This window comes from Martes martes, assembly GCF_963455335.1.
Source record: "Martes martes genome assembly, chromosome: 6".
Classification (NCBI taxonomy): Eukaryota; Metazoa; Chordata; class Mammalia; order Carnivora; family Mustelidae; genus Martes; species Martes martes.
Window position 1 is genome coordinate 46,539,524 of NC_137893.1, and position 25,002 is coordinate 46,564,525.

Sequence of the window (25,002 nt, forward strand, 5' to 3'; positions counted from 1 at the left end):
GGAGCTGCCCTCAGTGATTTTTTAAGAAGTAGGTCCATCTATCTAACTAGCATGTAGATCAAGAAGTAATAAATGGAGTGTGGATCCCGTCCTCCAAAGGGCATCCTCCACTCTGACTTCTGTCATAAGTGGTGATTATGGACTAGTCCAAAATATCCTGTGGGTAGAGTCATACAGAGGGTGCCCCGTTGTGTCTGTCTTCTTTCAACATTACGACTGGATGGGGCGGTCGCTCATTTGTTGTCACTGCTGTATAGTGTGCTAGTTTATGAGCATAAAATGCAGTTCATTCTTCTGTGAACAGACATTCGGGTGGTTTATAGTTTGTCACTATTGCAAGCAGCACAGCTCTGAACAGCTCTATGGAGTCTTTGGTGCTTGTGTGTTCTTTTCCCGCGGATATTTACCTAGGACGAAAATTATGGATGTTCAGCTTTAGTAGATACTTGGCAGTTTTCCAAAGTATTTGTACTAATTTAAACTCCCACAGGTGTATGAATTCTGGTTCCCCTAAATCATTAACCACACTGGGTATTTTCTGTCTTTTTTTTTTTTTTTTTTAAGCTGTTCTGGTAAATGTGGTGATAGCTCATTGTGCTTTTAATTTGTTTGCCCTAATGACTAATGAAGTTAAGCAGCTTCTCTGTCCATGGGCCAGATGGACATCCTTTTTGGTGTAGTGTCTACTCAGGTCTTTTGCCCATTTTTTAAATTGGGTTTCTTATCTTTTTCTTAGTGATTAGTTCTTTGTACATTTTACTCTGTCCTTACTAATGTTGTGCCTGCTGGATCTGTCCATTGCTGGGTAGAGGGTGTTGACGTCTCCAACTATGATAGTGGTTTCACCTACTTCACCTTATACTTATCTTAGTTTTTGCCCCATGTGGCTTGATGCATTGCTGTTGTATGCCTATAGGGTAAGAATTGTTAGGTCTTCTTGAAGAATTGATCCCTTTATCATGATGGTGATAGCTCTTGCATGTCTGCTTTGTCTGAAAATAACAGCTACTCCTACTTTCTTTGATTAGTGTTACTATGGTATATTTTTCTCTACCCATTTACTTTTAATCTATATGTGTCTTTCTACTTAAACAACGTTTGTTTGGGTCTTATTTTTGATTCACTCTGACAATCTCTGTCTTTTAATTGGTGCATCAACACCAACATTGGTGTTGATGTTCCAAGTGATGATTTATATTAGTTGCGTTAATATCTACGAATTTGTTGTTGTTTTCTATTTGTTGCCGATATTCCTTGTTTTTGTTTTCCACTCCTTTTCTGTCTTTTTTGGTTTTAATTGAGTATTTTATAGGATTGCATTTTCTCTCCTTTGTTAGTGTGGCAATTATACTTTTTTAAAAAACCTTTTTAGTAGTTGCTCTGGAGTTTACAATATACATTTACAACTAATGCAAGTCCACTTTCAGATAACACTATACCACTTCACAGGTAGTGTGAATACTTTATAATAACAAAACAATCCTAATTCCTCTGTCCTGTCACTTATATCATTTCTGTCATTCATTTCACTTGTATATACATACACCCACACAAGATACATACATAAGCAAACATAATCAAATACATTGTTGCTATTCTTTTTTGAACAAACATTATCTGTTAGACCAGTTTAAAAAAAAGGTTGTATTTTACCTTTACTTATTCCTTCTTCAATGTTCTTTCTTTCTTTATGTAGGTCTGAGATTCTGACCTATATCATTTTCCTTCTAAAGAACTTTTGGAGTGCCTAGGTGGCTCAGTCGGCTCAATGTCTGACTCTTAATTTCGGCTCTCGTAGTCTCAGGGTGGTGGGATCAAGCCCCAGGTTGGGCTTTGCCCCGAATGTGGAGTCTGCTTAAGATTCTCTCTCACCCTCTCTCTCTGCCACCACCCCCACCCCCACCCCCAGCTTTCATGCTCTCTCTCTCCAAAAAGAAAAAAATAAAATAACAAACTTCTTTTATAACATTGCTCGAAAAGGCAATTCTACTGGCAACAAATTCCTTCAGCTTTTGTTTTTCTGAGAAAAACTTCCATTTCTCTGTCACTTTTGAAGGATAATTTTGCAGGATACAGAATCTAAGTTAGTGGGGGTTTTTTTCCCCTCAGTACTTTAAGTATTTTACTTTACTCTTTTGCTTACATGGTTTCTGATTAAAAATTGGATCTAATTCTTATCCTTGTTCCTCTATTGGTAAGGTTTTTTTTTCCCCCTCGTTTGCTTTTTTCAGGATCTTTTCTTTATCTTTGATTTTCTATGATTTTAAAATGATGTGGCTAACTATAGTGGGGTTTTTTCGGGCATTTAGTCCTGCTTCATGTTCTCTGGGCTCTCTGGTTTGTGTTCTCTGAGCTTTCTGTGGTTTGGTGTCTGACATTAATTTGGGGAAAATTCTCAGTCATTATTTTTTCAGGTATTTTTTCCGTTCCTTCCTTCTGCTGGTGTTCTCATTACATATGTGTTTTGTAGTTGTCTCACAAGTCCACAGGATATTCTGGGTTGGGTTTGTTTTTTTTTTTAATCAGTCTTTTTTTCATTGCATTTGTTTTTCAGTGATTCTGTTACTATAGCCTCAACTTCAGTGATTCCTTCCTCAGCTATGTGTGGTCTACTATTAATCCCATCAAAGGCATTCTTCATTTCTGTTGTGGTGTTTTGATCTTTAGCAATTCTTTTTGCTTCTTTCTTAGGATTCCCATCTCTCTGCTACAATATACAACTGTTCTTGCATGTTCTGTTTTATCAGAGTCCTTAGTGTATTAATTGTTGTTGTTTTAAATTCTCAGTATAATTCCTTCATGCCATGCCTGGTTCTGATCCTTGCTCTGTCTCTTCAAAATTCATTTTTAACTTTTAGTATGCCTTGTAATTTTTTCTTGATAGCTAGACATGATGTACTGGGTAAAAGGAACTTCTATAAATAAGCCTTTAAGAATATGGTGGTGAGGTGTATGAAGAGAGGAAGAATTCTGTTGCCCTATAATTGTCTTAGTCCCTTATTGAACCTATGCCTCTGGATTGTGAACTACACAACTGTTTCTCAGTTTTTTTCTCCCTTCAGGTAGGACAGAATGGCTAGAGCTGACTGGAGTTGGCTATTTCCCTTTCCCCAGGTAAATTAGGCTCTGGTAATACCTCAGCAGGTTAGGCTGTGGTTACCTGGTTTCCCTAGAAGACAGACCTTGTTAAGAAGAGAGTGCTCTGGTACTTCTGAATAGAACTTTTCCCCCTTCCCAATCTGGAAGCATGAGAGGATTTTTTTTTTCTTGGTATTTGCTATGAGAACGTTGGTAGAGCCCTAGGAGATGAATCTCACAAATTGTGGAGGCACATTATAATGGATCCCCTTGGAGTCTTTAGCTCTCAGACTTGTCCACACAGAGCCTCCAGCACTGCATCAATTATGAGTTCAGGTTTTCCTATTGTGGCACTAGTTCTCGCAGCAGTTTCTGCTCCAGTAAGCCACGACTCCCTGTATTCTCTTGTCTCTCCAGTCTTAGAGGTAGTGGTTTGCCCTGTGTCCACCCCACTCATCTTGATCTGAGAAGAGTCATTGATTTTTCAGTCTGTTCAGCTTTTTACTTGTTTGTATGGACTGGCAACTTCCAAGCTCCTCACATGTGGAACCAGAAACTAAAAGTTCCTTCAATATTTTTTTGTTTCAATAAACATTAATTGAGTACAGTTTGGATATGAAATGCATTTATTAAGCAGATGAACTCTCCTAAGTTTAAAATATGAAACATTTTTTTTTGCCAATCTTCTCCAACTATACTCTGGGGGTGAGAAGGGGGTTGTTGAGGTCTCTTTTTCTTTCCTTCTTTCAGTAATACATAACATTTAATGAAATGTGCAGATCTTAATTTTTCAGTTTGATGAGTTTTGACAGTTGTATATATGTTAGGTTTCTTGGCCTTGGCACTATTAACATTTTGGACTAGATACTTCTATGTTTTAGGGAAGCTGTCCTATTCATCCCTGGCCTCTCCCCACTAGATACCAGTAGCATCCCCCTAGTCATAACAATCAAAAGTGCCTCCAAGCATTGCCAAATGTCCCCTGGGAGGCAAAAATCACCCCAGTTTAGAACCACTGATACATAGCCATGTACCTAATGTTGAGAAAAGAAGATATAGATCATATCCATTCCTCCAGAAAGTTTTCTTTGGATTCTTTCATTAATCCACCCTCCCTCCAAAAACATGGTATCTGATTTGTGTCATCTTAGGTTCATTTTGCCTATATTTAAACTTTGCATAAACTGGATCATATGTTGTGTATTTTTTTGGTCTGGTCTCTTTCATGTAACATGATGTTTTTACAATTTATCCGTAAATGCAATTACTGCATTTATCAGTGGTTTATTCTTTTTTGTTGCAGAATAGTCTTCCATTGTATGACTATGCCATAATTTGTTAATAACATTCTTATTATATTAATAACATTAATGTTATTAACATTCTTAATAATTCTTAATAATTAAGAATGTTAATAACATTCTTAATAACATTAACAGAATGTTAATAACATTCTGCTGTTGATGGCCACTTGGGTGGTTTCTGATTTGGGGTTCCTGTGCATAAGTTTGCTACAAATATTCTGTGGATGTCTTTTTGTAGACATGTTTCCATTTCTCTCAGTAAATATCTAGGAATGGCATTTCTAGGTTGTGGGTGGAAGTACATTTAACTTTCCATAAACTGCCAAACCCTTCTGCAAAGGGTTCTGCCATTTTATGCTCCCAGCAGGTATGTCTGAGTGTTGTAGTTGTTCCAAGTCATCATCAACAACATCATTTGGAGTTTTCAGTCTCCTTTATTTTATCTGTTCTGGTGGGTATCTCATTTTTGTTTGCATTCCCTGGATGACCTAAGATATTGAATACCTTTTCGGGTGCTTTCTGGCCATTCATCTTCTTTTTGAAGTGTCTTTTAAAGTTGGTTTGTGATTAATTTGTAGGAGTCCCCATTATACCTCCTACCCCACATAGTAGTCTCAGAGGAACCTGCTTCTGTGCCTCAGGGACTGAGAAACCTTTTGCCATCTGAGTAAATTTGGGCCAAATTATAAAAAGTACTGTGAAATATACCCTTCCTTTTTTTTGTTCTCTCTGTTTCCAAACAGACTGTGAGGTTTAGAGAGTATTTTCCTTTAGTGGGGTCAGAAATACTACTAATGAGCCAGACAATTATATGAAACCACTTCTCTTTTCCTTGGGATAGTCTTTGAACGCCCGCAGCCTCACACAACAATCAGCCCTATGTCATCCTTCCACAGTTTTGACAAATTACCAGCAGGGACCTGTCCCCACACAAGGCAGTTTGAGTCACCTTTGTAATTCTATGTGTAAGAGAGGTTCTTGGTGAGTCTTTTTCTGGAAGCATTCTTTTACTCATACAGCAATATCTTTACCTAGTTAAAAAAAAAAAAAAGTTCTCTATGGAGAAAGATGCCTTTTTCCATCTAAGTTCTCAAAATGGAACTAAGCTATTCCCTTTTAATTCCAGTGGAAAAGGAAGGGACTCATGAGCTTTCTTTGTTTTTAGTTTCTGTCCACCAAAATAATTTGTTGCTAATGTGGTATTTTTTTTTTTTAAAACCTGTTCCCTGGCTGACCAGACAAAAAGATTCATCTCTGAGTTGTTTAGGACCTGGTTTCTGAACAGGCTGCCAGGGTGCTTGAAGCTTGGTGTTTTCTCATTGAACTTTGAAAAGGGAACTTGCTGGGTCCCAGAGGAAAGTGTCTTATGTACCTCATGTATACATGAGGTAACAGGTACAAAGTGTAATCTGTAGTTGTGATCTCTAAGTACCATCCCCTTTTTAAAGGAACCAGGTTCCTTGGGGAAATGGCTGATTTTTATGTCTAAGATATGAAATAAGTAAGGTGAGACTAAGTCCTCCTGAATCCTTCCTACCAGAAGGCAAAAAAAAAAAAAAAAAAAGAAAGAAAGAAAGAAAGAAAGAAAAGGTAAACAAATGAACAAAAAAACTATTATAAACTACTAGGATCATATCAATAGGACTCAGGCTCCAAGGTAGAAAGATTCTCACTGACCAAGATAGTACAAGTTGAGTATCAATAAGCATAATGACTACATTGGATTAAAGCATATCAAATATATTTTAAATGCATGAGTTCTTAATGACAAAAAACTACAAAAACAGACACCATATTCCAGTCTATGGGAAACCTGACAGGACAAAAAAAAAAAAAAAATCTGCTTTCTTTGAAACATAAAAAGCAAAAGGAGAAAAAGGGAGAGAAGGGGACCTTATGATTTAAAAGACACATGAATTGTAATAATTGGAGCATATTTGGATTCTGACTTGAACAAACAACTACTAAAACATTTTATGAGCTAGTTGTGGAAATTTGATCACCACCTGGATATTTACGTTAAGAAATTATTAGTGTTTTAGATGTGATCATGGCATTGTGGTTTTATTTTTATAGTAGTCTCTTTTTAAAGATACATACTGAATTATATACAAAATATCAGGTCTAGGATTTGCTTCAAGAGTTGTGGCAGGGATTTGGATGTAACAGAATGGCCATGAGCTGGTAATTATTGTTTCTGAGTAACATTTATGGACTTATTATACTGTCCTCTTTACTGGGCAATGTTAATATCTGAAATTTTTCTTAAGTTAAAAACAAAAAACACTTAGGTGTCTTGCAGATTGCTGATGTCATGGGTTAACTGGTGGAAGTTTGAACAGGGAGGGATGGCTGCTAGGGATCACTGGACTTGAGTGAGGAGCCCTATGCTGGATTTCTTGATAGGTTTTTCAGAACAACAACATCAGTATCCCACTAAACCAATCTGCCCCCAACAATTTTCTCTTCCTATTTGTTTATTAACATCATATTAATGTTATGAACCTAGGGTTCTTGAGAAAAGCAACGAGATTGTACACCCTTATCTCATACTAGGTCTTGGTTGCCCAAAGGACTGAGGGACTGCCATCTGGGCCCACTTATTTCCTATGGGTTAGAAAGATGAAGACCTCTCAGGGAAAGAAATTTCAGGGAAACTTTTAAAAAAGCGTTGTTTCTTTTCAGACATTTTTTACCCCTAAATCAATGGAAAATAGAAAACATTTGTCAAAAGTGTTTAAAGCCTATACCGAGTGGAATAGTTCAGAGACCACAGCACACCCAGTAGAATACTTGTTTATGCTCACAGCCTTTTAGCAATCAAGGTGTGTTAAAGACCCAAAACAATATGTGAGTTTCAAAATTTGCTTCACTCCCCATCGAAACATAATGTATTTTTTCTCTCTTGGTTGACTTGGACAAGTTAGAGTCTTTACTCTCATCAGATCAAAACTTATGTTTCCATGTCTCCTCTTAAAACTCTAATCCTGCAAAAATTATTTCTCATTTCACTGTGAAATAACCCTAGATACTTGATGTTCCATTTTGTAACTTACCATTCATGAATTTCAGACCTTTTTTAGGCGAATGGAGGAAAGATTTTTGACTAAGTAAGCTTCAACCACGAGTGTGAAGAAGAGATCAACCTGTTTGGGGCCAGTCACAAACACGGCAGTGTCTGGTGCAATCCTTGACCAACAGAGGAGGAGGGAGACCCCTTATAGATGAAGAAACTAAGGCATGAAGACCAAGTAGCCTGAACATGTTGTCTCTGGAAAATACATACGTTTTTTTCTCCTAAACCAAGGCTGTCTCTTTCAGGTAGATGTTGTGTCAGCCCTGGCTTGCCTTGAGTCTTCAGTTAGTGATGCCAGCTCACAGAACTTGCATTTTTGTGGAGAGATGCCAAGATCCAGGTTTCATAATGAATTAAAAGGCCAGCATTTTGTGGCAGTTAGCTGATTTTAAAGGATGCTGGTATTTCCCAACAAAATATAGTTGAACTTTGGTCATTTCCAAGTATTTGATGCCCCAGTAGCCAGAATAGTCTAGTCCACATTATAATGAATGAGTGGTAATAGGTTGTGTTTATATCCACTGATGCATTCCCACTGTTTTACCAAAGATCTTGAATAATCGGTCAGGCTCTTCTTTGTAGTTTATATTATGATACAGTGTGGGTATATTTGATAAGGGCCTGATTGTTGTACATGCAGCCAAATAATTTCATGTATTAAAGACTCAATTGCGTAGTCTATCATCCTGGATTCAGAGCTGAAATTTTAAGTAGATTATGTCGCTAGCAAAGGATATGCTAGTTATCCCAGGGTTACTCCCCTGTGAGTGCCACCCATTACACACCTCCAAAGAACACCTACACAATCCTGTCAGTGGCCTCTGGGCTTGAGGTTATTTTCCACATAGCAGGTGATATTTTGCACTAAGCCTTCTACATTCTATATTTGCAAATACCATAGGTTTGCAATATTTCTTCAATATCTGCAATTTTGGCAACTGTCACTGGTAAATGTTATTGTTACTTAGGATAGTGTAAGCAAAAAAAACCACACACACAAAAAACCCACCCTTGGTTAAACCTTGGATATTCATATATATATATATTATATTATATATATTATATTATATATTATATATATTATATTATATATATATAATGTATATATATATAATCAGACATTTGTACTTCTTTCTTTAAAAATAAGCATGGGGCACCTGGGTGGCTCAGTGGGTTAAAGCCTCTGCCTTCGGCTCTGGTCATGATCCCAGGGTCCTGGGATCTAACCCCACATCGGGCTCTCTGCTCAGCAGGGAGCATGCTTCTTCCTCTCTCTCTGCCTGCCTCTCTGCCTACTTGTGATCTCTGTCTGTCAAATAAATAAATAAAATCTTTTAAAAAAAATAAGCATAGATTCATTCATGAACAGCAGACAGAAGGAGATGCATCTGTAGCAATATTTATAAAATACATGAAACATTTGGGTATAGCAATAATAATAATAAGCTCTATTCATTTATTGAAGGGTTCATCTGTTCAGGGGCTGCCAGGCCATTTATATTCTTTATCACTTATCCCTACAGCCTTCAGTGGTCAGAGTAAGAGGGAGCCAAGGGTCTCAGTGGTCATTTGGCTCAGAGGGTGGGGGCAGGGTGGAGAATGGGGGGTGCAGGTTTAGTCTCAGCTTTCCCTTAGTCCAGAGTCTAGATCTTTGCTCTCCTACAGCTTGTAGCTGTGTGCAGACTGGTGCCTTCTCATACTAATCTGTTTTTATATTTCTCTGTTTATTATAATCTATCTCCAGCTTTCCAGTCTTTAGAGTTCACCTTCCTATACCTTCCTAATATCCCTCTGATCTTGTGGCTTCTCCTGGAGCTTAGATGGTGGGCATAAAACTTGTGACTCTGAACCTTGATTATTACACGCCCTTTTCTAGTCCCAGACCCTCGGCTGTTCTAGACGTGGAGAAGCCCCATAAGCGGTTCCATGTAAAAGAGCCCCTCTTTGTTTTCTTGGAGCATAAAGTGAAAAAAGGCGAAGCTTGAAGTAAGATATTACATAGCATTTTCCTCTTCAGTTGTTCCCCTCTGTCAGTGCGAGAGTTTACTTTTGTTTCATTTTGTAGTTATAACATCCCCATAAGCCATTCTCTACCTGCCCTTTAAAATAAATAGATGAATTAACAGTTTTGTGATCCTGTTTATTTCTAGCAACTCCAGATAACAGGCTTAAGAAATAAATGCTGTTTATTTAAAAATGGATATATTACCATGTTTTCCTTTTTAAAGATTTATATGTTCTCAAATATTATATTTTCAAAGTAATGTCTAAGTAGTAAATAGCCAAAGAAAATAAGCATCTGGTTACAATTTGATCCCTTTCTTGCCAATCCTTAACTGTTATTCGATGATTCCAAGTCATAATCTTTTTTACTGAACTGCCTAAACTATGCCAGTATAACTCATCCTGTTTTTTAAACTTACAGACAAAAATTCCTTTCTGAGATTTTGTGCCAATTTCTCATCTGTCCGTTTGGCTCTCCTCATTTGCCAGAGCTTTCTCTTCTAATCAAAGAATTATTTTCTCTTTACAAGAAAGGCTTTAATCTGTATTCTAGCTCTTCTTTCTCTTACTGATGTCTAACCCAAAAGAAGTAATCTACTTTCTTCTTAAGAAACAGTGTGCCTGCATCATTTTAACTGAAATCTGGCTTAAAATTGGAATATTATGGATTCTTTCCTCAACTAAAGTTACTATAGCAATTATCTCTTAACCATAATTAGGTAGAAGGGAGCTTTTATGATGGAATGAATACTAGGCTCAGAAATAAAGACCTGATTGCAAACCCAGTCTTCTTCCTTGCTTATAGTAGTGAGCAAAAGTTACTTATCTTCTCTGAATCTTGGTTCCTCTTTTATAATTTGGGGACAATTAAATTAGATATTTAATTCAAGTGGATTTTGTAAGGATTTAGTGAGATGAAACTGTGCCTGGCACTTAATTTTTTTTTAACTGCATAAAAAACATATTAACATTTACTGAAGAACTTTTATAAACTATTAAAAAAAGAAATTAAACCCCTGTTGGTAGGTAAAGAAAAAGGATGTGAATTCAGTTACCCAATTCACAAGAAAAACAAATGATTAAATAAACATTTGGGAGAGTGTTTAAACTCAGAGCAATTAAATAAATTCAAAAAGCACTGAGATGTCATTTTTTAAATTAAATTAGTGTCGATTAAAAAATAAAGACCTAATGGTGATGACATTGCCAGTTGGTACAGCTCATTAGAAAAAATATGCATCAAATTATAACAATATTTATACCTTTCAATCTAGTAATTCCATTTCGGAGACTCAATCCTAAAGGACTATTATAAAATATGGGAAAAATCTAGAAACATAAAACTGATTAATCATTGCTTATGAGCTTAATAAACTTGGGAACAATGTAAGTTTGTAATGGATTAAGTTCGGATGAATTATTTTGTGCTATTAAAATAAGAATAGGGACACCTGGGTGGCCCAGTCCATTAAGCGGCTGCCTTCGGCTCAGGTCATGATCCCAGTGTCCTGGGATCGAGTTCCACATTGGGCTCCTTGCTCAGCAGGGAGCCTGCTTCTCCCTCTGCCTCTGCCTGCCACTCTGCCTGCCTGTGCCCTCTCTCTCTGACAAATAAATAAATAAAATCTTTTTTAAAATATAAATAAAAAAATAAGAATACTCACTAAGCAACATATACAAATGTTTATGATATCAAAATATATGCACTTACGATAACATATTAAAAAAATGCATCTTAAAACTATAGAGAAATAGATCTAAGTGACAGTTTTTTTAGAGATTATTTATTTGAGAGAGAGGAACAGAGACAGGGTGGGAGTAGAGGGAGACAGAGAGAGAATCTTCAAGCAGACTCCCTGCTGAGTACAGAGGCCAATGCAGGGTTCAGTCCCGACCCTGAGATCATGACCTGAGCTAAAATCAAGAATCGGTCACTTAACCCCTAGGCCCAAGTGATAATTATGTTAGATTATTATAGCATATGTTTTTTTCTTTTTTCCTGTTTCTCCAAATATTTTGTAAGGTGATATTACTGTTTTTTTAAGGTAATATTACTTTTAGGAGTAAAATTAGAATTTAAGTCTAACATATTCAGTCTGAAAAAAAAATTTAGTGAGTGCTTATTATGTGCCTAGAAAATCTGCTATGACATTTTGAGTCTAAAAACATGCCAGAATCTTTCTTCATTATTTACTCCAGAGCAATAGAAAAAGGCAAAAAAGAATGTGCTTAGTGGACTATTTTGAATAAGTAGTTCATATACAAACTAAGATTTAAGGTGCTATTGTGTGTAACCTAAGCGTTTAATACTAGGCTGTCAGCCCAACCACATTAAATGTGATGGTATTCTGTCTCACTATAGCCATCTGCTTTCGGACCCCTTCCAAAATTAAGTTACTGGCTTAGTCAGGTCATTCCACGGAGGAGAATGGGATCTCAGTGATATACTGACCAGAACAACAATGTGGGCAAGATTTTTAATAATGCATCTGAAAGCTACATGTAGAGGTAACTGGACTGAAGTAAGCTAGACAAGGTCATTTGCCAAGAATTGCAGCATGTTTTTATTGTTGAAATTTTTATTGAAATTGTTGTAGATTCACTTGTAGTTATAAGAAATAATGTCAAAGATTGCTTGTGCACTTTGCCCAGTTTCCCTCAATGGAAACATCATACAGAACTATATAGTATGGTGTCACAACCAGGATATTGACATGGTACCGTCCCTCCCATCTCACTCACATTTCCGTTATTTTATTTTATTCCTTTGTGTATGTGTGTACATGTGTATGTTGTTCCATACAATTTTATCACCTGTGTATGTTTGTGTTTCTACCTCCACAGTCAAGACATTGAGCAGTTCTATCAGCATTTCAACCAGGATTTATCCTATTGCCCTATTATACTCGTACCATCTCTCCCCTCCCCACCACCCCTAGCCCCTGGCAACTGCTACCCTGTCATCTATTGTAAAATTTTCTCATTTCAAAATGTTGCATACATTGAAACACAATAGAAAATCCAGAAAATAAACCCACAAGTGTACAGTCAATTAATCTTCAACAAAGCAGGAAAGAATATCCAATGGGAAAATGTCTCATCAACAAATGATATTGGGAAAACTGGACAGCTACATGCAGAAGAATGAAACTGGACCACTTTCTTACACCATACACAAAAATAAATTCAAAATGGATCAAAGATCTAAATGTGTGACCTGAAACCATAGAAATCCTAGAAGAGAACATACGCAGTAGCTTCTTTGACATCAACCATAGCAACTTCTTTCCAGATAGGTCTCTTGAGGCAAGGGAGACAAAAGCAAAAATACACTGTTGGCACTACATCAAAATAAAAAGCTTCTGCACAGGGAAGGAAATAAACAACAAAACTAAAAGGCAACTTATGGAATGGAAGAAGATGTTTGCAAATGATATATCCAATTAAGGGCTAGTATCCAAAATATATAAAAACCTAAAATTCAACACCCAAAAAACAAATAATTCAATTAAAAAATGGTCAGAAGACATGAACAGACATTTCTCCAAAGAAAACATACAGATGGCCAACAGACACGTGAAAAGATGCTCATCATCAGTTGTCATCAGAGAAATGCAAATCAAAACTGCGAGATGAAAACAATAAGATACCACCTCAACACCTGTCAGAATGGCTAAAATTAACACAAGAAACAACAGGTGTTGCCGAGGATATGGAAAAGGGGGAACCATCTTACATTGTTGGTGGGAATGCAAACTGGTGCAGCCACTGTACAAAACAGTATGGAGGTTCCTCAAAAAGTTAAAAATAGAACTACCTTATAATCAAGCAGTCGTACTACTGGGTATTTACCCAAAGACTACAAGGACACTAATTCAAAGGAATATATGCACCCTTATGTTCATAGGAGCATTATTTACAATAGCCAAGATGTGGAAGCAGCCCAAGTGTCTGTCAGTTGATGAATGGAAAAAGAAGTGGTATCTGAATCCAATGGAAAATTATTCAGCCATAGAAAAAAGTGAAATCTTGCCATTTGCAACAACATGGATGGAGCTGGAGATATAATCGTAAATGAAGTAAGTCAGAGGAAGACAGATACCATATGATTTTACTCATATGTGGAATTTAAGAAACAAACAAAGGGATAGAAATGGAAAGATACAAATCAATAAATAGATTCTTAATTGTAGAGAACAAACTGATGGTTACCAGAGGGGAGTAGGAGTGAAAAGATGGGTTTAATAGGTGAAAAAGAGAAAAAAAGAATCATATAAATGGAGTTCTATAGTACGTAATCTTTTGAGATTGACTTTTTTTTTTAAGATTTTATTTATTTATCTGACAGACGGAGAGCACAAGTAGGCAGAGAGGCAGCCAGAGAGAGATGAAGAAGCAGGCTCCCTGCTGAGCAGAGAGCCCGATGTGGGGCTCGATCCCAGGACCCTGGGATCATGACCTGAGCTGAAGGCAGAGGCTTTAACCCACTGAGCCACCCAGGTGCCCCGAGATTGACTTTTTTTTTAAACTCAGCATAATTCTCTGGAGATTCTTCCAAGTTGCATGTGTCCATGATTTGCTACTTGTTCTTACTGAATAGTATTCCACAATATGGATGTACTGCAGTTTGTTTAACCATAGCTCTGGGCTGATTCTAGCTTTTGGCTATTAAAATAATGGTGCCTTAAACATTTGTGTACAGGTTTTTGTGTGAACGTAAAGTTTTCATTTCTCTGGCCTAAATGTCCCGGGCTACAATTGCTGTATCATGTAATAACATGTTTAGTTTTCTAGGAAATTGCTAAACTACTTTCTAGAGTGTCCATACAATTTTATATTCCTCGAGGAATGTATGGGAGGTTTTGTTTCTTTACCAGCTTTTAGTGCAGTCCTGGTAGCCTTACTTTGAATCAAAATTTGACACAGTTTTCTTTACCTGCGCTAACCAAATAATTTTGATAGAGACCCATGTGGGGTAACTGGATTTAGAAAAGAAAACCACATTAGGGCATATCAGAAGCTATCTCCCAATCCCCCCCAAAATCATTCACTTAGCTCTTAACAGACTACTAACTTTATGGAGTGGGTCAGTTTGAAATATTTGGTCAGTTTGAGGTATCTTCGGTTTCCAGATAACTAACAAAAAAGATTCAGCTCTCCTTTTGTAGATGTTGGACCCACTCTCCTTTATCAATATCAGGAAATAGGACTGGACATTGTTTCTTTTTCCCTTGTTTGACAATCTTATTGCCTTCTAGAAGAAAAGGTGTTTTTCTATATGGCTTTTTGGACCCCCTAGACCAGTGTCTTCATTTTGCACTGGCCTGAATATGAAGATGCGAGACTAGAAGTTAAAAGACCTGTGTTTGTGTCCTTCTTATTAGCCATGCCACTATAAATAAGTCAGTTACCCTTTCTAAGTTTGCTTGCCTGCATAAAATGGATGGACTATGTCAATAGCTCTCAAACTCTAGCATACATTAGAATCACCTTGAGGGCTATTAGGAAACCAGTTGTTGGGCCCCATCCCTAGAGTTTCTGATTCATCTGGTCTAGAGTGGAACATAGGAACTTGTCTACCAACTTCCCAGGTGATGCCAGTGAAGCTGGTCCAGAGACAGCACCTTGAGAACCACTGGGCTAGATATACCCTCTGGGCCCAACAGTGGCTACCATCCCCTAACCACCCCACCCCCTAAGAAAAGCCTTGAATTTGCTTTCTGGTGAGATTAGTTTTGCATTTATCTTTTTATTTTCTTAAGTGATATAGATATATAACAGAATTTAATGCAGCCATTAAGAAACATCATAAAAGAATAATCATTGTCATGGCAAGCTTACCACAATACGTTACTAGGCTAAAATTGAATGTGAAATATTACAAAACAGCATATATAGAAATGTCCAGTTGCATATAAAAAATGGAAGTCTAGAGGGATCTAAAATGTTAATAGTTACCGCTGATAGAATTTTATTTTCCTTTATTTTGTGCTTTTCAATGTTTCCTAACTTTGTCTTTAATTCATATCATCATTAACCAGTTATTGAAACAAAAAATTGAGCAATACAACTCGATTTCGCTGTTTTATTTTATTTCTTCGATTTCTCTACATTTTAATAATTGCAGTAAAGAACTTGTTGAATACCAACCAACAGAAGTAGGCTGTTCAGGTATGAGATAAAATTGTCCAGGACCATTTACAAAGTCAGCTGTGACCCTCCTTAGCCCTTTCTCTAAAAAGTGGGGTAAATCAACTTGTGTCTTCTTCCTGCTTGGCAGAATTCTGCACTCACGTGCCTGAATAGGTCTGGCCCCAGGACCATCCCTCACAGCATTGCACTTCTGCCTCCTTAATGTGTTCATGGCACTTTGTCACTGTTAACCAGTGGGACTCGACAGCCACAGCCTCACAAGCTAGTCTCTCCCGCATCCCTGACAGTAGGGTCAGAAAGCATTTTATCTGGCAGGTTTCTTACTTCCTTGCCTCTCTCTTAGAAGAATTACTATTTACGAGTAAAATAGGAATTGAAAATATCTAAGCAGACTGAAAAAAGATCTAAACAGACTGAAATAAGTCTGTTTAGATGGCAGAAACCAGTCATCTGCTATAGGCGGGGATTTTGTTTCCCAGGCGAGTTCAGGGTTCAGATCCCAACCTGGGATTTCTAATTGGACTGATACCCCATGTATATTGTCTTTTTCAACACTCGTGCATGTCAATAGTGAGAAAGACAGGTAAGAATGAGCATAGCTTCCTTGAAAAATTACTTAGTAAAGTGGTCTTGCTGCTAAATATTTGAATTAATCAATACTGGAGGAAAACACTCCCTGTTTCAGAGCTCTGATAACTTTAGTTCTGACCAAACTTGTGAGGTCTGATGCCTGTCACCAACAGGACAACACAGTGGGGTTTTCACAGCCCCACGTCCATGCCTGCGCTGGTACTGTGGGTTCCCCCCTGCTAACTTCCCTGCAGTAGATATTCTGCAGGAATGAGAAACTCCAAAGACTTTTTGATTTGTGAGTGGTGGTGTATGTATTGTGGTGTACAGTTTTATATCATGCAGTTGAACACCCACCCAGAGTTAATTTATTTTAACAAATGCATCTTGTGCTTGAGGCCATATATTTTCATGTGACATGTAAAGACTCCCGCTGTCTAAATGTTGGCCCCATGCATCTACTGTCACTAGCCTACTTACTGGGTTTGCTTCCCAGAACTGGAAACTTTATTGCTGACATCAGAACTCATGGTTCACAACAGTGTTACAAGAGCACCGTCCAGTTTCAGCAGTATATGCTACTGTCCCCTTATTCTGCAAGAACTGATGAGAATGTCAGGTCTGGAGCCTACTTGCTTGGGGGAGTAGGACCAAGATCCAGTAACTGTCCAATCAGTCCACGTTTGCAGCCCTGTCTAGAGAGGAAGTGGCACCAGTCTTCCTCTGTCCCCCGCACATAACCTCTCTTCTGATACTTGACATACTGTGGGCTTTCCACCTAGATGTCTGCTGCAAAACAGCCATGCTTACCTGCTTCCCACGTTGATGAAAATTGGCAGGCTTTTTATTTACATGTAAGTTATCATAGTGCATCCATGGCTTAGAGAAAATACAAGGTCAAGGTTTCAAATAATTCATAGATGTCCATCTTACTTCTTTTTTCCTGCTTTCTAAAAGCCCTTATGATTTTATGCAGACTGTGGATTTGGAAGGCTTTGCCGATGTTCCCTTAGTCTAGAGTTCCAGTCTACTGTTAAGTGGACACATAATTGCTGTCATTTTAGAGGGACAGGCTCTTCTTCCTCATTGTATTGTTTCTCTGGTCTTTTGTTCATCCCTCCTATTTGCTAGTTATTCCTTTAGCAAGTCACCGCCCGTGAGAAGGGAAGAGTGTTTGCCACGCCGGGCTGTGCCAGCTTTTTGCCTCCCCGTCAACACAGTACTCATAATCAGAGTAATAATGACCTCTCTCAGGGTCCTGCCTCAGAAATCATCCTTCCTTTCATAACCCAAGAATAGTTTTTTTCTCCCAGCAGGCATTAGGCATCCATCTTAAACTTATCCCGCCTTATTAGAATCATCTCGTTTCTGGGCTGTCTCCCCCACTGGCATGTTAGCACTGTGAGAGAGGATGCCTTCTCAGTGTGGTCTGTGACTGGGACAATCGCTGGCACCTAGATGACACACCACGATTCAGTGACTTGAATGAATGAAGCCAGCCTGCAGCCCCAGAAGGGAATACCTTATCCTATTTACCCAACTTAAAAAGTAGAGTCCAGGAATTATCAGCACGGGCTGGACCCATGCTGAATTAGTGAGTTAGTAAAAATTGCTTCATGTTATGTAAGATGTTACATATATTTGACAAATGCTTGCAAGAGTCATTTTCTGATATTTTTATATTTACATTTTTATTTTTTATTCTGTAAATGAGGTTTGATTTTAGAAACTGTTTTATAATATAAAGTATAAACTCTCTTTTCCATGCCATTAAAGCATTCTGTTTCAGAACATAACTTTGAACATGAGCCATACCTACACAAAAATACATATTGAAGGCATGCTTTTATACATTTATTTTTTAAAGTCTACAGCACCCTTTAAAAGGAACATTTGGGTATGGCTGTGCTTAATCTAAAGAGTCTTTTCTAAAGCTTACAATTATTACGAAGTTCACATTTTCCAGTATTTTCTAGTTTTATCTGTCTTGTTTAGCACACCTCAAAGCACTTAGATAGCCTTTGCTTTTAATGCTAATGTTATCTTGTGCAGCCTACCTTAACAGCATATTTTTTTACTGATTGAAATTTCAAATCTATGTTGAAGAATTGAATTTAATAATATGAATTTGTTAACTAAGATAAAAGAACACTAAAAAGTGTTTAACATATTACATAAATTTATGGAAGCATTTTAAACTTAACATCTGGTCAGCTATCATATCAGCCTAGCCCTGTTTGTTTTGGTTGAAGAAGATTGTTTTTAGGTGATGACTCGAAGCAGAAACATTTATTTTTAAACCTCTTAACTTCCTCTCCCTCTTCCTATTCCCAGCTGTCCGAATTCAGGTGCACAGAATATGGAGACTCCAGAGACTCCAACCTTATAGCCAACGGGAAAGAATCCCTCTTTTCCTGTTTTTTTTTTTTTTTTTTTAAGACTTTATTTATTTATTTGACAGAGAGAGATCACAAGTAGTCAGAGAGGCAGGCAGAGGGGAGTGGGAAGCAGGCTCCCCCCTGAGCCGGATTTAGGCCTCGACCCCAGGACCCTGAGATCATGACCTGAGCTGAAGGCAGAGGCTTAACCCACTGAGCCACCCAGGCACCCACTTTCCCTGTTTTTTGATAATAATACATACTTTTGTAACTATATGTTCCAGAAATGTAACAGTGGAGCCTGAAGCTGTAGCTTTACTTTTGAGAATAAAACTAAAAAGATGAAATACAGGGAGTTCTCTCAGTGTAATGAAACAAAATTATCCTCAAAATAAATGGCAGTTATGGAAAGCAATTTTTGCTGTCATGGATAAAAGTTAGAGAACACAAAATCAGCGTTTGACATACATTAACTCACAGTGTTTTAAATAAAAAGAATCTAAAATGCATTATACAGTACCTGTTCCTAAGGATGATTGCAGTTTCTTGTTATTAAGTCCTGCAAAATACGTTACGTGCTTAGCAGGCAGAACTATGAAAACCAGAGATGAAAAAAAAGACATAATAGGTCAAATTTTAAAGTTTTTCTTTTTAGGGCCAGGGGGTGCAGCGCCATTTTGCATTATTTAATCAGCTCAGTCTCTTATGCAGCTGTTCCATCCCAAGTTCATATTTACAGGCATGCAAAAGAAAATAAACCTTTGATACTTGAAGCAATAATGAAGATTAAAAGTCCTCAAACCTCTGCAGTTTACCTCATTCATCTGAAAACTTCTAGTGGGAAAAGCATGCATTGAGAATCAAAATTTCTTCCTCAGTCTGTGATTGCCACTTAATAGCTCTGTCTCCTGAGCAAGTCACTTAATTTTTCTGAGCTTCTGTTTCTTCATTTGCTTTATGTAAATCACAGGTTGTGCCGAGGGTGAATACATTCCAAAGAGGCTTCCCATGCTATGAAGACTTTTACAAGCGTTGGGTAGATCCTGTTATAATTCCCATTTTGCAGATGAGGAAGGGCTGAGAGAGACTGCTGACAAGTTTGTTGAAGGTCACATGATTAGCGAACAAAGATCTAGTTTTAAGGCACCTGGGTGGCTCAGTTGTTAAGCATCTGCCTTCAGCTCAGGTCATGATCCCAGGATTCTGGGATCAAGCCCTGCCTCAGGCTCCCTGATAGGTGGGAAGCCTGCTTCTCCCCTCACTCCCCCTGCTTGTGTTCTCTCCCTCTGTGTCTCTCTCTCTGTCAAATAAATAAATAAAATCTTTTAAAATAAGAGAGAAATCTAGTTTTAAGATCCTGTGTCTATAACGTTGATATTTTTCAGCATCGGTACTATTGACATTTTAGGACTGATAATTCTTTCTTGTGGGGGGGCTGTCATGGGCATCATCATATGTCTAACAAAACCCCTAGCCTCTACCCCCTGGATGCCAAGAGCATCTCCCAATTTATGATAACCAGAAATGTCCACAGACGCTGCCACATGTCCCCTGGCAGGCAAAATCACCTCAAGTTGAGAGCCACTGGTCTGTGTGATTCCAGAGCTGAAGTTATTAACCACTTGGATGATGACATTTATCAGTATTAACCATTATTCTGAGTGGTTCCTGATCAGAATATTCCATGACATAGCAATTTTCTGAATTAAAAAAAAAAAAAAGGAGATAACTGATTTTCATCCATGGTTTCCCTGTTTCTGAATATGAACAGGGGCATTGTCTTCTCTGGAAGGTCCCTGTGAACCGTTCCTACAGAGGCAGAGACGCGGTCTACAGTGAGCCAGAAGTCACACTGAGCGACCTTCCCCTCTAATTCTGTGGCCATCCCCTCAGGGACCCCACTGTTGTCTCTTGAACTGCCGCTTCTCATCTGGTAGATGCATGGACCCCTGATATCACCGAAGAGGCACAAGAGAGAAACCCATGTATTTTCATACCCATGATCTCATTTAATCTTCACAGTAAGCCCTTGAAGTTTGTATCTATTGTCTGCATTTACATTTTGTTTAGAAATCTTAATAACCTCTCTTCCTGGCCTGCTCCTTCAACTTTGGTGTCCTCATTGCAGAACCTGATAGAGAAAACTCAGCAGGAAGTTGATATGGAAACTCAGCAGGTGCCTTTCTCACCAGCACTGGATGAAGAGTAACATCCTTCTGAATTACTCAACATAAAGCAGATGCTTTCTGCCCTGCATGACTCTTCCTTTTTCCTTTCCCCTTAACAAGGATCATTAAATACATGCCTCCTTTGACTGCATTTTGGGGACTTAAGAACCAACTGTCCAAGAGCTGAATGTGTTTATTTCTGTTGCTCACTCTTCCCTCTGCCCAGCAAGGCCAAGCATGAGCTTGCCAGGCCTCCCACACTCCCCCATCTTTGTCACTAATCTGCAGTCTGCTCTCTTCCTGATACTGGCACACTTCCCAATTTATTATCACCGCTGAATGAAAACGTTCTAAACTTTGATGCTTAGCTTTATTGTTTGTTTCTCTGTGGTTTAAAACTGTTGGGAAAATAGATGCATTTGATCTGGGCCTCATTCAATTTGTAAGTAGACTTGCCTGGATTTTTTTTATACACTAAGTTTTAAGATCAGTTGCTACTGACAAGCACAATAAATATAATTGAATGTGATGAAAAGCATTGGCCTGACTGAGGAGAGGCTAGCCTTGAGGAATTGGACTTGCCCAGGAATCTTCAGGACTCAAAATTCTGCTCAAGGAAGGGCCAAAAGAGCCATTGGGACCAGAGATTCCCGAAGAAGACGGGATCACTTCACAGCAGTGCAATCTGAGTGTCAATTAAACTTTTATTTCTTTTTTTCTTTAAAGTGCATGTGAATCATGTTAGTTACTCCATGGTTCATTAAAAAAGGAGTAATTGGCTCCCGCTGTAAAATGGCAGTGTCTGGCCCCGTGAAGAGTCATTTTTCTTTCTTAGACCAGCTTGCATCCTCATTGGCTGGATTTACTGGATTCTGATTTGATGTGCACGTAGCCATTTCATCGTGTTGTATAAGTAAAGCATCATGGGTTTTTCTTGCTTCTCCAGGTGGCCTTTTTGAAGATGTAACTGTTGGAGCTGAGGCCTGCTCTCCCCGCAGACAGCTATCCGGCCGCAGCGTGCCGGAGGCCCGCGTTCTGCACGGTGGGCCATCGTCACAGACACGGGAACCAGAGCTCCAGAGTCAGTGTGTGGCATTGAAGTTGTGAGTTGACCTGTTGGCATATAGTCTCTAGGAGAAGAGTTCACTTCAAATGTTCCGAGAAGCAAGGTGGCAAAGAATGTTCCAGTAGCAGAGAAGTTATGACTCTGTTTCCCACAGAGAGGAATATTCAGGTATGTGCTATGTCAGCAGCACCTGGAAGGATGTTTGCTCGTGGAATCCCATCTGTCCTTTGGGGGCTGCAGTGGAGACTCCGCTGGTGGAACCGAATGTTAACTGCTATATATATATCTAAGCAGAGAGACTTACAAACTTCCCATTCGGTTTGTGGAAAACAAATTTTTAGAAAGAAAAATACAGAATTTTGTATACCTGATTCAGAAGGGATGCTTCATGAATAAATGTGTGTTGAATGAATGATTATCAAATTAAAGGTTTTCCGGGGCACCTGGGTGGCTCAGTGGGTTAGAGCCTCTGCCTTCGGCTCAGGTCATGATCCCAGGGTCCTGGGATCGAGCCCCGCATCGGGCTCTCTGCTCAGTGGGGAGCCTGCTTCCCCCTCTCTCTCTGCCTGCCTCTCTGCCTACTTGTGATCTCTGTCAAATAAATAAATAAAAATCTTAAAAAAAAAAAAAATTAAAGGTTTTCCTGTGTGTGCAAACCCGCACGTGTTCCTTTTGTTCTTTATTCCCTTTACCAAATACTGTGGCCTATCGACAAATGGACCTCACCAGCCTCCCGGTACAGAAGTGTTTTAATCCTTGTGTGCCGAAGCAGGTGGAGAGGAAACTCTGGAAGGAGAAGGACAGAGCTAGAGGGAATCCAACAGAGCATGGGTGAGCTGCTGATTTCACAGAGAAGGTTCTGTCCTTGCCTGCTGTCACTGGCTCTGGGTAAAGCTGGGATGGGGGCGGAGCTGGGCAGGTCTCCTTTCCCACTCTGCAGTCAGGAGGAGCGGCTGCGTCTATATCCAGCCTACTGGGGTTCATCCCAGCCTGTAGACCACCACCACCACTCTCTCCCCCAAACACATGGGGTTTTACCTCCCCTAATTTCCTAATACTCAAAATACCAGTGTCCCTCAGCCTTGTGCTTTGGGGAACTTTTTGTTTCACCAAGACACTTGCCTCCCAGCCGCGCAGCATGGTGGGGCTCTCCTAATCTGTCACTGGCAGACAGGCAGAGACATAAAACCCATCTGTTTGACCCTGCAAAGGCCCTTTATTAAGCACAGTCGGAAACATGGAAGATCTCAGTGATCTGTCCAAGACACAGGGCCAGAGACAAGAATTAGTTTGGCTTCTCGTAGGCTACTAAGCTCCCAAACTCCAAGCTGGTTTCTCGTGCTTTAGATTTCTCCTTGTCTGTATAGAGCAGGATTTTTCAATGTTGCCATTTACCTCTGGGGCTACACGATTGTTTGTCGTGGGAGACTGTACTGTCCTGTGGGAAGGAAAGATCTTTTTCCCTATACCCTCCTAGGTTCAATGGCTGCAGCTTGCAAATAAACTGATAAAAAACAGATTAACAAGAAAAAAAAAAACAATTTAATTACACACCTCCACACGGGAGTTTCACAAAGGAATGAGACTCAAGGAGGTGGTCAGATAATTGAGGTTTATATACCATCTTAGGCTAAACAAAGAAGGAAAAGAGTTTCTGGCTTCTTGGCAGGGGAGGCAAATTATAGGAAGGTGAGGGAAGGAAATGTATGGTAATAGGGTTGTCTTGTTATGCAGATAAGTTTCTGAGATGATAAGAGTTGTCTCCCAGAGTAGCTCTCTTCCGGGTACAGACATGTCCTTACAAATGGAAATTTCCTTTATAAATGTAAATTTCATTTGCCGAAGAGGAAATTTATACTTTATTTTTAGGCAGTTACATACAGGTAAAGAGCTTTTTCTGCTTCTGCTGGCTCTCCATTGTCTTTAGCTCAAAATAATCCTTGTGTCCCAGGGGTGGATGTTGGGGTGACAAAGTCCGGCTGGTGTACCCTTCAGGGCACGAAAGGATATTTATTTAGCAGCATCACTGGCCTCTACCCACCAGATTCCAGTTGCCCCCTACCCAGTTGTAACAACTAAAAACATCAGCAGACATTGCCCTGGTAGCCAAAATCTACCCCAGTTGAGACCCACTGCCTTAGAGAATGAAACAAGATTCGGTTGATAGGGAAAAACTGTACTCTAAGATGGCTGACCAAACCAGCAAGGGAATTCCAGTCCCTGCCTCAAAGCCCTTCCACGTTCTTCTTTCCTACCCTGTTTCCCGAGCGCACCAAAAGTACCAAGTATGCAGAAGTAGAAGGGTATAAATCCCCCTCCCTGCTTGTGCTCGGGGTTCAGACCTTTGGAGAACAACCTCATCTGAGCCCACTGGTGTTAAATAAACCCCTGATCCTCCAAAGTCTCCGAGTGCCACTTGGTTCTTCCGCCAGGATCCAGTCCAGGTTCTACAACATTTGGTTCCCTGACTGGGAAACCCAACCGTGCTGGTCCATTGTTGCCTCCGGTTTGGAGCAATGGCAGGGTAGTGATGGATGGAGGGATTGTAAGGGAGAAGGCACGCCCTGCCTGATTTTCGGCAGTCTTCTGCTGGGTCGCCTCAGGCCGGCCCGCCCCACTGTTCCCACCCGGACTCAAAGGAGACTCGGCAGGTGAGGACCTGGTCCCGACGTCAGATTCTGGTAAGACCTGGGGCCCCAGGACCCAGTCAGGCCCACCCCTGAGGGTGGATGGGGAGACTGATCACCTCTCAGAGACCTCTTAGAGGTCTCACAGGTAGGGCCTCCTGGCGGGGGAGGTCCTTCAGGTCAGGAACCCCCCCCCGCCCCCCTGCCATACGGGGGGACAGGAAGGAATTTCCAGAAGGAATTCCACAGGTCAGGGCCTCCTGGAGGGGAGGAACTGTAATAACTTTGGTGTGAATGTGCGAGTAAATGTACAGTTTTACCTGGCTTGTCGGGCGGACTGAATCTGTGGCTCCACAGGTGGGCACCCTTAGGGTCCCCAGAAGCCTATGGAGTCCAAGTGGCCCTAACTTTCTTCTGTGGTGACCTCATAGGGTCTAAGGCGAGTCCCTTTGGAGTGCCAGTCTGGGGTTCATACGGACTCGGTAAGGCTAAGAGGCACCCAGGTGTCCTCTGGGATGGTGGACAGGGGGGCATCTGACTGGTCTCTCCTTTGGAGGGACACCCACCCTTCCTTTGTC

General features: G+C 39.6%; 1 protein-coding gene across 3 annotated transcripts in view; it reads left to right on the top strand.

Moving 5' to 3' along the window:
• Window positions 1–22,450, top strand: part of UBE3D (ubiquitin protein ligase E3D) — a 158,087-nt gene extending 135,637 nt beyond the window's left edge. For all 3 annotated transcript variants that reach the window (XM_080805554.1, XM_080805556.1, XM_080805555.1), the window contains one exon: window positions 21,678–22,450. In XM_080805554.1, the coding sequence (XP_080661680.1) occupies window positions 21,678–21,698 (21 nt within the window). In that variant the 3' untranslated portion in view covers window positions 21,699–22,450. The remainder of the gene's footprint in view (window positions 1–21,677) is intronic.
• The last annotated feature ends 2,552 nt before the right edge of the window (window positions 22,451–25,002 follow it).